At 34.8% G+C, this 12,379-nt stretch overlaps 1 protein-coding gene across 1 annotated transcript; it reads left to right on the top strand.

Moving 5' to 3' along the window:
• Positions 1–215: 215 nt before the first annotated feature.
• LOC143451428 (xanthine dehydrogenase/oxidase-like) lies at positions 216–11,042 on the top strand. The gene is made up of 30 exons (XM_076951956.1): positions 216–316; positions 1,235–1,292; positions 1,431–1,527; positions 1,733–1,841; positions 1,951–2,119; positions 2,285–2,377; positions 2,467–2,585; positions 2,842–3,079; positions 3,373–3,524; positions 3,714–3,920; positions 4,083–4,267; positions 4,431–4,605; positions 4,667–4,753; positions 5,101–5,215; positions 5,379–5,554; positions 5,725–5,847; positions 5,987–6,093; positions 6,233–6,353; positions 6,595–6,722; positions 6,944–7,031; positions 7,182–7,309; positions 7,479–7,629; positions 7,855–8,009; positions 8,220–8,388; positions 8,476–8,604; positions 8,848–8,975; positions 9,225–9,420; positions 9,631–9,819; positions 9,919–10,086; positions 10,351–11,042. Exons 1-30 carry the CDS (start codon positions 251–253, stop codon positions 10,411–10,413), a joined length of 4,089 nt encoding a protein of 1,362 aa, XP_076808071.1. The 5' UTR covers positions 216–250; the 3' UTR covers positions 10,414–11,042.
• The last annotated feature ends 1,337 nt before the right edge of the window (positions 11,043–12,379 follow it).

Here is a 12,379-nt window from a genome sequence, read left to right as displayed (position 1 = left end):
GAAAGCTGTGAACATCGGAAATGCATGCCTATAGTCAAGATACGTCATTTGACAGCAGTTGGTTAATCGTTAACATAAACATCATAATACATGATTCATGCATATGCTGAATCTTACCGCATAACTCGTTATAACAATATCCGGCGCGTCATGTCTTATATCACAACATTATGACGTTTAAATATAATAAATTGCACATACAAGCGATGTTTATTGTTAACGGTTCATTAGGTGAATATCGTATTTGAATATGTCAGAAGAGCACATTTGGAACAGACCGAAAGATTTCTTGGTATTCTATGTCAATGGAAAAAAGGTGAAGAAAAATGTCGAGTAATACAATTCAAGTTCAAAAGTTCAATATAATACAACTAAAGTCCGGGCTATATAGGGTTGGGAGAATGTGAAATTAGCTCGGACGTGTGAGGTACCAAGAACCCAAGTAAAAGACCCGACGTGTGACCCCGGAGCTAAACCAACACAGAAATATGTATTTAATGAAAATTTTGTAGAATATGAGACTATGCCTACATGTCCCACACTTATATTCGTTCACGTTATCCGTACATGGATGCGTATAGAAGAAATTATTTCACAGTGGGATAAATCGTGAGCCTATCGTGAGATAAATCTTTTAGGAACATAAAGTAGGATGTGACGTGTACTCGTGTAATTACATAACAAGTGTTTACAATAAATCAACGGAAAGATTGAGTGTGATCACGTGACACTCAGCAAATCAATTCCATAACTCGCAAGCAACAACGAGTAAAAACTAACAAATGCCAGTAGAAAGTAATGACGTATGAAAATTCTGAAAATGACCGGTTGTAATTGAGTATTTCAAAAGAGTTTTCTTGCTACGTTTGTATACTGTGCATTTCATAATAATTAATAACCCTTAAGCTCATAGCGTTCCGCGACTACTAATGTGTCCAGAACCGTGCGCTGTTACATACTAATATTTATCTTTCTTTTGCTATAATGAAACACCAGGATCTATAAGTACAAATCATCCTTGGAAAAATGTTAGTTTGCTTCTTAAGTATTGACATTGGCTACAAGCAACTTAGCAAAACTATACTCTGACATAATGCAACAAGGAAACTTTTTATTCCTGCTTCTTGCGTTTTTATTAAGCTTATCATAAAATGGCTGGTAAATTTTTGGGAGGAGTTAAAAGCTGGATTTTTTTCGATGAAAAGTAAATGATAAGTTGAAACTTTGTTTGTAGATCATTGAACACAATGCGGATCCTGAGGTGTCTCTTTTAACTTACTTGAGAGCAAAGCGTGAGTATGTAGACCAGTGATTATTTAGGCTATGTTATACTTTCAAACTTTTGCAAAAAAAAAAACGAAAAAACGCACAAGAATTGATAGGAACCATTAAATTAATTATCAATGAAGTATTTCTTATTTTTTCTGTAGTCAGATTAACCGGGACCAAGCTAGGATGCGGGGAAGGAGGTTGTGGAGCTTGCACTGTCATGGTGTCCAGATGGAGCCGTGATGAAAGAAGAATAATGTGAGTATAAATATAGGTTGTTTTGAAAGTTCTTTATACTGTTATATACACCACTGTGTTTGTTAATAACGTACCGACACTACGTATTTGAATTTGCAAACAAAGCAAAGCATTCAACAACAAAGTTTCGACAAATATCAGTTTCACGATTCCCTTGTTACTGTAAATGGCAACTTTAAATGCTTAATTGTTTCTCATTTGTTAGTCACATTTCCGTTAATGCCTGCCTAGCACCAGTTGTATCAATGCATGAATGTGCTGTTACAACGGTAGAAGGAATAGGAAGCACAAAAACAAAGCTTCACCCAGTTCAGGTCAGCATTAAACTTGTATTTCACTTGCATTGTATTTTATGTAGATTGCAAGAATGAGCATGTTTTAAAATTTAACTTTACTAAATAGTTATTTTCTTTTTTAAAACAGGAACGTCTGGCTGACTTTCATGGATCGCAATGCGGTTTCTGCACTCCTGGCATTGTTATGTCGATGTATACCTTGTTACGTAATAAAACAGTTCCGACCTCACATGACATCGAAATGTCACTTCAAGGCAATTTATGTCGATGTACAGGCTATCGTCCGATATTGAGCGGTCAGTCAGCTTTCATCCCAGTCAAAATGTTGAAATACTTATTGCAATGTCCGTTATTGCCTTGCCAATAATTTACGAATATAATCCAAATGGAAATAATTTAATGGCAATCCAAATATTTGCTGAAAAATAGTAAAAGCAAGTAGTTCATCTTTTTTGTTTCAGCATTTAACACGTTTACAAACAAGAGCTCGTCAAAAGCTTCAGGGTGTCCAATGGGTGAAAAATGCTGCAAAAACTTGCAAAATGGCTGCAACAGTTAAGCATACCATATCTTACATTGACTTTTACACATAGTTAAGACCACTTATTGGGTATCGACAGAGTTTAGTTTTTATACCTTGCAGTGAACGGAGAGTTTGCTGTAAATGGAAAGGAAAAATGTGAAGTTAATGATGAAAAGCATATTGGTCAATATGCTCCATACGACACAACACAGGAACCCATATTTCCCCCAGAATTATTGGTAAAGCGTTCTTTTATTACAGTCATGTAAAAGTTTACTTGTTTAGTGTAGTTACAAAATAGATTAAAGTAACTAAGATATTGCTGAAAGTACAATTTTTTAAGATGTAGTAAGCAAAAAATGTTTTGATTGCAAATATTCCTTACACTTTTGCTTATCACTGCCCGAACCAAGGATGGAAAAGATGCGAAACCAAAAAAAACTGTTATAAGAACACAATAGCGGAATAAATTTTTAACACAACAATTTTTTTCAGATAACCAGCCAACAAAATGCTCCAAAACCTTTGAAATTTGAGAGCGATCGTGTCACGTGGTATAGACCAGTCACCTTGGACCAATTAACCGACTTAAAGGAAAAGTATCCACGAGCACATCTTGTTGTCGGCAACACTGAGATCGGAATAGAGATTTGGGTCAAAGGTCAACACCATCCTGTCATCGTTTGTCCTGCTTACGTAGACGAATTGGCGACCATATCTACCAATGAAATAGGTTTGGCATAAGTACAACTAACTTGTATTGGTGTTCATACGTATTTGTTTCCAAACAACGGTCCAAGCTAAACAATAAGTTAAACATTGTCTGATCAAACAAAATGTTCAGTTTATTAGTTAAGCGGTAGCTAAATCTTGTACAAGGCAAACAACAGCATTTTTCCGCCATAAAACATTAACTTTTTTAACTTTAACTTTATTTACTATCATACACATTTAGCCATTGTCTAATGCAGCTTGCTTTCTATTAGTTATTCGAGTTGATGTTAAAGGGGTGTGTTTGTTACGTAGGCGTTACCATCGGCGCTTCATGTACATTAACGCAAATTTATTGCAAGCTTGAAGCAATCATAAAAGATCGGCCAACTTACGAGACCCAGCCAATGCAATCTGTTCTTGATTCGCTTTATTGGTTTGCTGGGAACCAAATACGAAATGTTGCGGTAGTTATTTTAAAATTAAGTAATCAACTTTCTGATGTTTATTCATCTATTCTGTGTGTATATTTGTATTAACTATCTGTGTGCTAAAGTAAAATACTGTTTAGCTTGACACAAAAAGCGAACATTATTCGAAAATCCTACAAAATAAGACACAAAATACTTTAACGCTTTCTCTCGACCCAATTTTAGGTGTTAGGAGGAAACGTCATGACAGCAAGTCCCATATCTGACCTTAACCCTATTCTAATGACTTGCGAGAGCGAGGCAAAATTCATGCTTCATTCCCGAGGTGAACGAACTTTGAAAATGGATCAAGATTTTTTCCCGAGTTACAGAAAAACTGCAGCTATACCTGGAGAAGTTTTAGAGTCCATCACTCTTCCATTTACAAAAACGGTACTTTGCTTAATGAATGTGATCGTCACCGAAAGTGAATGGAATGGACGTTTGTAATGATTTGAAAGTAAATAAACCTCTGATGTAAATGCAAAAGGTTGTGTGGTGCCTAACAAAACAAAACATGTTGCTAAAAGCAAAGTGCTCTCGTTTTGTGATTAGGATGAGTATATGAAGTTTTACATGCAATCGAAACGCCGAGAGGATGACATTGCGATTGTCAACGCTGCAATGCGTGTCAAGTTTTATCCAGGAACAAGTAAAGTGGAAAAATTTGTCTCCGCGTTTGGTGGCATGGCTGCAACATCAATCATGCCGTCTGAAATGATGAAGAAAATGCAAGATAGGTATGACCCCAAGTGTTTCTGTTTTTAACTAGGTTAATGAAAAGCATGGTAGGTCCATCTGCATATACAGTATTATACGTTAAAGCTACATTTTACAAATACCAAATGTCAGCAAAATTTGGCTGCTTTATAAAAACGTTTTCCTGAATTTTTTCTACATTAGGGACTGGGATGAAGCATTGCTGGAGGATGGAATTAAATGGCTTGCTGAGGATCTTCCTCTTCTACTGAGTGCTCCTGGAGGAATGGTGGAGTACAGAGAAGCTCTCGCAGCCAGTTTTTTCTTCAAGTTCTTTGTCCATGTCAAGGAAAGTTTAATCAGAGATGGACTGGCCAACGTAAGATTTACTTGAACTTTATAACTAAAGGTTTTGTTTTTTCTCAATTTAAAACTTACAGAGCTGCTTGTCAACTGAAGAAGACTCTACGACAGATCGCCTTGGTGGTAATCATCACAATTGCTTAGGCACGCAGACATTTGAAGAGGTAAACGAAGAAAGATATAGTTTATGATTTTAGTGGTTTGTTTTGTTACACAGACTGCTTTTATTGGTCGGCCATATTACACTTTATTGAGGTGAAGCGAACTTTTTCACTTTCAACTTTCATAGCTTGTCCTTTCTATACCGCTTGGGGCAGCACTTGTTGTGCGTTGCATTAATTTACAGTTACTGTCTTTTGCGTAACTTTCTTTGTAAGTTGATTTGAACTTTGAGTAAAAGTCAGTGTAATTATTATAAATTTCTACTTGCTTACTCAAACATGGCACTTAAACTGGCCAAAAAAATGTTCAATGATCTAAAGGTAATTTAAAATCTCTGCGTGATTAAAAGGTGCCCGCAGACCAACCAGCTGATGATCCCGTCGGAAGGCCAATGAAGCATATTTCAGCTGAAAAGCAAGTGACCGGAGAAGCAATTTACTTGGATGATATTCCTCCTTATGCTGGTACGTACAGAGGATAAGACATAGAACAACCTAACGGTTTTAAACGTTCTGAATCTGTCCCATTACATTAACCTATGAAGTCTGTTGAATTACTGTATTTTAAGTGCAATAACGTATTGCATACTACTTTAATTTCTTATAACTAAAGGTTGTTTGTTGACAGATGAGTTGTATTTGTGCTTGGTGACAAGTACAAGAGCTCATGCTTACATTCGAGGTGTTAATGTTGACGAAGCAAAAACAACACCGGGCTTTGTCACCTACGTAGATTATCGCGACGTACCTGGTTCCAATAATGTTGGAATTGACAAACAGGATCAAGTTTTTGCCAAGGACAAGGCACATATTGTGCTAGTTTTATTGTTACTGTTGTGAACTTTATGGCCCATGGCCAATGGAATGACTGTTAACCGTAGACTTAAATATATTCGCCAAGAATAAGTATTTTTGTGTGAAAACAAGCCGCTTGTTTTAGCAAAAGTATTGTATTAACGACATATCCTTTCTAGGTAACCCATGTTGGTCATGTCATTGGTGCTGTGCTTGCAGATAATCATGCGCATGCGCAGAGAGCAGCTAGGTTGGTAAAAGTTGAGTATGAAGACATAACAACAAGAATAATAACAATTGAGGTATGTTTTGTTTCGTTTAATGAAAGCTTTGCAGAAAATTCTTAAGTGATTGCTTTGATATTAAAATGATTGGCTTGCAAGCCGAGCAACCAAAAAGTTGTTTTATCGGTAATTCCCAAACTAAAATATTCAAATTTAGGAAGCAATAGAACATGAATCTTACTACAAACCTATCAGCAAGATCAAGCAGGGAGATGTGGAAAAGGTGATGGCATTTTGCGATCACGTCATCAGTGGCGAATGCAGGTATAAGCGAGAATTCAGATGCCAATGAAGCTACTAAATCGCTGTTTCTTCTAAACTGATCCCTTTTTCATCACATTATGCCGCTTTCTACGTGGCAAACTCTTAACTTAACTCTTAACTCACTACCATTTGTTCGTAGAATTGCTGGCCAAGAGCATTTCTACCTGGAAACGCAAGCATGTCTTGCAGTGCCGAAGGGAGAAGATGGAGAAATGGAAATATTTGCTTCTTCACAAAATCCTACTGCACTACAGCTTGACGTGAGCACATTTTATCAATAAAGCGCATTATTGTTTGATTTGAACAAAAATATTTCAGTACTCAGATTAGTGAGAGAAGATCCTCGATTATTTTGTTCAATTTTGAAAGGTTGCAATAAGCATACCAAAAGTAATAAGCTATACACTATAACAAAAAGTTAAGTTATTGTTAAAGAGTTTACATTGAGCGTAATTTTGTAACATTTCAAAATTTTTTAACGTTTTATGAATACTTTTTCAGGCTGCAAGTGCTTTAGGCGTTGAGTGCAATAAAATCGTGGTGAGAGTAAAGCGAATGGGTGGGGGGTTTGGTGGAAAAGAGACGCGATACAACGTTTTGTCCAACCCTGTCATTGTAGCCGCTAACAAGTAAGAAAGCGTCTTTAAAACCACGCTGTTAAAATGTGAAACAATGAAAATATACTTACTGTATAAGTTAATTTTCTTTGCTTATACAAATACAGTTATAAAACCCATAACCAATAAAATTTCTCAATAAACACCTGTATGTGGTTGATTTGAAAAACGTTTCTGAAATTTCTTCAAAAACCATTGCCAAAACATAATTACACATAAACTACAATTATTAGATGTGGGAAGCCCGTGAGATGTATGCTAACCAGACAGGAAGACATGCTTTTAACTGGGCAACGCCATGCCTTCCTTTCTAAATATAAGGTAAGTTAATTTGCTCCGGTTTTGAAACTGTAGGCAACATCAGTAGACGAAAGCTGAAAATATGGTGTTTAAACAATGATGATTTACCTATCTGCTGATGCTTCTTCACCTTTACTGTATCAAAAAACAATATGTTTCTTTTTTCATTAGGTTGGTTTTAATAAGGAAGGAAAGATTTTAGCTCTTGAAAACGATTTGTACTCAAACTGCGGAAACAGTTTGGATCTTTCCACAGGAGTGATGGGTCGCGCCTTGTTTCACTCAGACAACTGCTACAAGTTTGCTTTAAACAACATTAAAATTTCTAAGGGTTTCAATTTCAACTAATATTTGTTGCAATTTTTGCTTCCAATTTTGTACTAGATTTATACATATTATGCGGACTACTTTAGAAGACCTTAACTTATTTTGTAAAAAATATGTCCTTAAATCGGTGTATTACTGTAGAATACCAAATGTCAGCCTAAGAGGTTTCATGTGTCGAACCAACCTTGCGTCCAACACCGCCTTTCGTGGATTTGGTGGGCCCCAAGGCTTGCTTATCGCTGAAGAGTGGATCACAAGAATGGCGGCAGTTTTACATGTGGCCCCAGAAAAAGTATGGACACTCTTAAAAGAGCACTTCTGATTCATTCGTTCAAATCCGTTACATCTGGATAGTTGTTATGTTTTATATTTCTTTCGTACTTCCAAATGACAAACGACAACAGAATGCAGTAATATAGTGACAACAAAAATTTAGTCGACATTTGCATCTGCTGTATTACAACAGAACCTATGCTATTATCTATCACCGGTTTAATATTAAACAATGGCTTTTTAGGTTAGAGAAATAAACATGTACAGAGAAGGCGACGTTACACACTTCGGTCAAAAGCTTGAAAATTTTCTTGCCAGAAAATGCTGGTATGAATGCTTGCAGCGTGCCATGTTTGACAAAAGGAAAGCAGAGATTGATATCTACAACACTAATTCAAGGTAGGTAACAGAGACTGATTGTTGTGCAAATTGTGCAGGCTTGTAGTAAGATGAGGCAAACAAAACTGTCATAGGGTGAGATAGGAACGCGAAAAAATGTTTTTCAATGCAAAAATTCCGAAATACGCTCAACAAGCACTTGCTTTGTAAAGGTTTTAGTGTTAAAACAACAAAGTGTGATGGCTTTTATCTCAAATATTTCTAACAAAGGTGGCGAAAACGAGGTATTTCTTGCATTCCGACAAAATTTGGCATCTCATTTAACGCACTGCATCTCAACCAGGCTGGGGCACTGGTGCATGTTTACAGAGACGGATCAGTTCTAGTTACTCATGGAGGCACGGAAATGGGACAAGGGCTGCACACAAAAATGATCCAAGTTAGTATAACATATAAGTTATTAGCTTTGCATGGTATGCCAATGAATAAAGCAATGAAAATAACAAAGAGGACCTGACTTTTACAGATTGCAAGTCGCTGCCTGGGTGTACCACATTCAAGAATACATCTTTCTGAAACAAGCACCAGCACCGTTCCGAACACATCTCCTACAGCTGCTAGCGTTAGTTCTGATATCAACGGCATGGCCGTGAAGGTAGGAAAAACAGAATCTAAAAATTTAGACACGGTAGGAGAAAATCACCATATCAAAAATCTGTCTTACTGCTTGCTTTTCAACACAGTTAATGAAAATAAAAGTTTACCTTGATTCATATCAGCTATAATCTGGTTCTTAGCTGGTTAACTCTGGTTGTTTTCGCGTGCATACTTCTAATACTTACAATACACATAATTATTTAAAATTTAACATGCTTCTAATACTAAATAATTTTTGAAGAATGCTTGTAAAATAATTAAAGAACGACTTCGACCTCTTCAAGCCAAGCATCCCAATTTAACTTGGAATAAAATTATCGAAAACGCGTACTTTGAACGGATTAGTCTCTCTGCAACAGGATTCTACAGGTAAACATATTGCAGTAATATATTCAGTGCCGATCGCGCCCTTTACGTATATAAGCTGATAGATTAAATCCAGTCTCGGTGCTATTTCCCATGAGGGACTAGTATACGTCTGGGACAAAAACTTATCCAGGTCAAGCTAAAATAGAAATGGTTGCTAGTTGGTTTGACATAATTTCAATTTCAACACATGCAAAACAATTTACTGTGTTGATACTTTATTAATAGATAATTATTTTTAAACCTCTACAGTACGCCCGATATTTTTTCCGACTGGAACATGGAAACAGGAAAAGTCGGAAATTCAAAACCCTTCAGTTATTTTACATACGGTGCAGCGGTGTCTGAAGTTGAAATTGACTGCCTGACTGGAGATCACATCGTGCTCAGAACTGACATCGTCATGGATTTGGGAAGAAGTCTTAATCCAGGCATCGACATTGGTCAGGTGAGGTGTTTTCAATTTGAACAACGACCCGCTTATTACTTTGTTATTTTTTTCGTTCAACATCAAACAGTTTTGATTATATTACATACAGTTTAACGAAACAATACGTTTGTATCAAACAATTATCCAATCAACAACGTTTTTAAATTAAACAAATCTCCAACCTCATACTGTACATTTGAAATTTGGCGAAGTACCTTTGTTTTGTAGATTGAAGGAGCTTTTACTCAAGGGTATGGAATGATGACTTTGGAAGAACCACTTTACTCGCCAAAAGGAGAAATGCTCACAAGAGGACCAGGAACTTACAAGATTCCCGGTTTCGGGGATTGCCCTAAAGAGTTTAACGTACATTTGCTGAGAGGCGTTTCCAATGACAAAGCAATATTTTCATCCAAAGTAAGATTTCATACTCTATGAGAAATAACGTGTAAATATGTGTGAATAACTTTGTCAAATCTATATCTACTGTAAACAAAATATAACAAATCTACACAGGCTGTCGGAGAACCTCCGCTCTTCCTGGCATCATCAGTTTTTTTTGCGATAAAAGACGCGATTGGTTACGCCAGAGAAGACTCGGGATTGTCAAGAGAGTTCCGAATGGATTCTCCCGCGTCAGCAGAACGTATTAGAATGTCTTGTGCTGACCGCTTCACGAAACAGGTTTTTTTGGTCAACTAATGACCAAAACTTTAAATTATCCAGGCTTTAAAAAAATAAAAATATTAACCAAAAATATTTTATAAATATTAAAACGCTTATTATTAATTATGCAATAAATAAAAAGTATTAATTAGATAAATAAAAATTATTAAATATTACATTATATATTTTATATTACAAAAATATGCTTTAATAACCAAAAATATTTCATTCATTTGATGATGGAATGCAAGTTCTTTTGTTAATAAATGTTTCTTTTTTTAGCACACATTACATTCTAAAGATGAAGACGCCTCCAACGTCACTCCATGGTCTGTTCAGGCGTAACTTTTTGTGGACAAATGAAATATGTTTAAGATATTGCTTACAAAGTTGATGGCGGCTGAATCATGTTAACCCAGTATATAGTAAAATAAAAAATAAGATGGAGGTTTTCTTAGTACTCCTGAAGAAGCCAGCGTTTTTTACGACAGCTCGCGTAAAATAATCATAAATAAAGCTAACCTTCAGAGTGCCAACCTATATCTTGTTTTTGATTTATAAGATATTGTTGTAGCGGTAACAAAAAGCATAAAATTTTATACATTAGATTTAATAAGATTAAAAATAGTGACACCTATTACAAAACACCCAATATAGCGTAACAACTGTAAATGATACAAATATCTCTAAACCAATTTTGATTGCAATTCACTTCAAATTCTATATTTTTTCTATGCATTTCTACCGTATTTTACACGAACATTTTCTGTATATCCACTTGATTTAAAAATAAGTAATTTATTGTTGTTAATTTTTGAATTTTGCAAATTATTTCGAGCTAATAAAGTAACACGATTAAAAGGTGCTATATTAGTCAAGTATTTTGACAAAGATTTTAATTTTGGGCAGTTTTAAATGTGAAGGACGTTTAATGTATGAAGTTTTTGTATCAATAATAAAGGTTGGTTAAACTGCGTAATCGTTTCCTGAAATACACTAGAACAATTCAAAATGTTAAGATATGCTTTATTTCAAAAGGTTACTGTGGGAAAAGTTTAACCTAAATTAAAAAAAAAACATCTGAAGAAGTTGCAAAGGGTTAAGTAACGGGTTAATACTTCTAACTCTAGTGCCTTACTCTCAACATTATCATTACCTTATATTATATTATTATTTAATTATGTTATATATATATTAATATCTATTTATATTAATATTATATTATTTAATTATAATTAATTATTATTTAATTGTATTATTTAAATATTTTATTAATATTATATTTATATTAATTATATTATTTATACTATATTTATATTAATTATATTATTTATATTATTATTATACTTATATTATTATGTTATAATTAGCATATTGATTTTCTCTCTCGCGTCCTCACGCAAAACAAAGATCCATATAATGATGATAAAAGGTTTAACGTAATAAGTGATAGCTGTTTTCTACATTGGTATGCTATGAATGTAACTTATACGTACTTCTAGTTTATGGTTTCTCAGTTATTTGCACTGTTTTAAGTTTGTGAATAATGCACGTGACACAAAGTGGTTAGAGCGTTATCTTGCGCAAATTATGGTGTTTAAACGTAAATGTTTTAAGCAATTTTAAGATGGTAATGTACTTTTTGCACAACATTTCACACGGTATTTGCTCACTCGGTACATCAACTTTCTTTGACTCATTTGCTAGGGATACTAAATTAATGTGGATCAATAAGGTATAGCTTACATCAAGGACTAACTTTTATTTACTGTGAAATTTTATGTAGATCTCGCAACTGACGTTTATAAAAGAACTTAAAAATCGGAAAGCGGAGACATAATTTTTTCTAGAAATGATAAGTATGACATGCCAATTACTTAGAAATCTTGACAAGTTTAAAGATGCTTGTGTCTTGTGGAGAACAAACGAAACTATGCTGGAGTTCTTTGATTTTGATAAAGGGTTGGCTAATTGTACATACTATATGTAATGCCATATTTTTGTAATTTTTTAGAACAAAGCAGCCGCATCCATGACCATTTTTTCGGGTCTGTTTAAAGAAATCTTTTCTTGTTTCGTTATTTATTTGGGAGAAAGTCTTTAAAACGAAAATCATGATTCGTGAATGAAGAAATCTTTGTTAAGGTTTATTAGAACGAAAATGTTATTGACCTAATTTTGAAATTGTGCATACATACTTTTGTTATGCACAATTTTCCCAAAACTGCATAAAAAAGTGGCCCTGCCTGTGGAATCAGCGGCAATAAAATGAAAAGAACGTAATGAAATCGTCTATGCAAAAAAATGTAAT

This window comes from Clavelina lepadiformis, chromosome 4 (assembly GCF_947623445.1).
Source record: "Clavelina lepadiformis chromosome 4, kaClaLepa1.1, whole genome shotgun sequence".
Lineage (NCBI taxonomy): Eukaryota > Metazoa > Chordata > Ascidiacea > Aplousobranchia > Clavelinidae > Clavelina > Clavelina lepadiformis.
The sequence above is the reverse complement of the archived record's forward strand: the minus strand, read 5'-3'. Positions and strand labels throughout refer to the sequence as shown.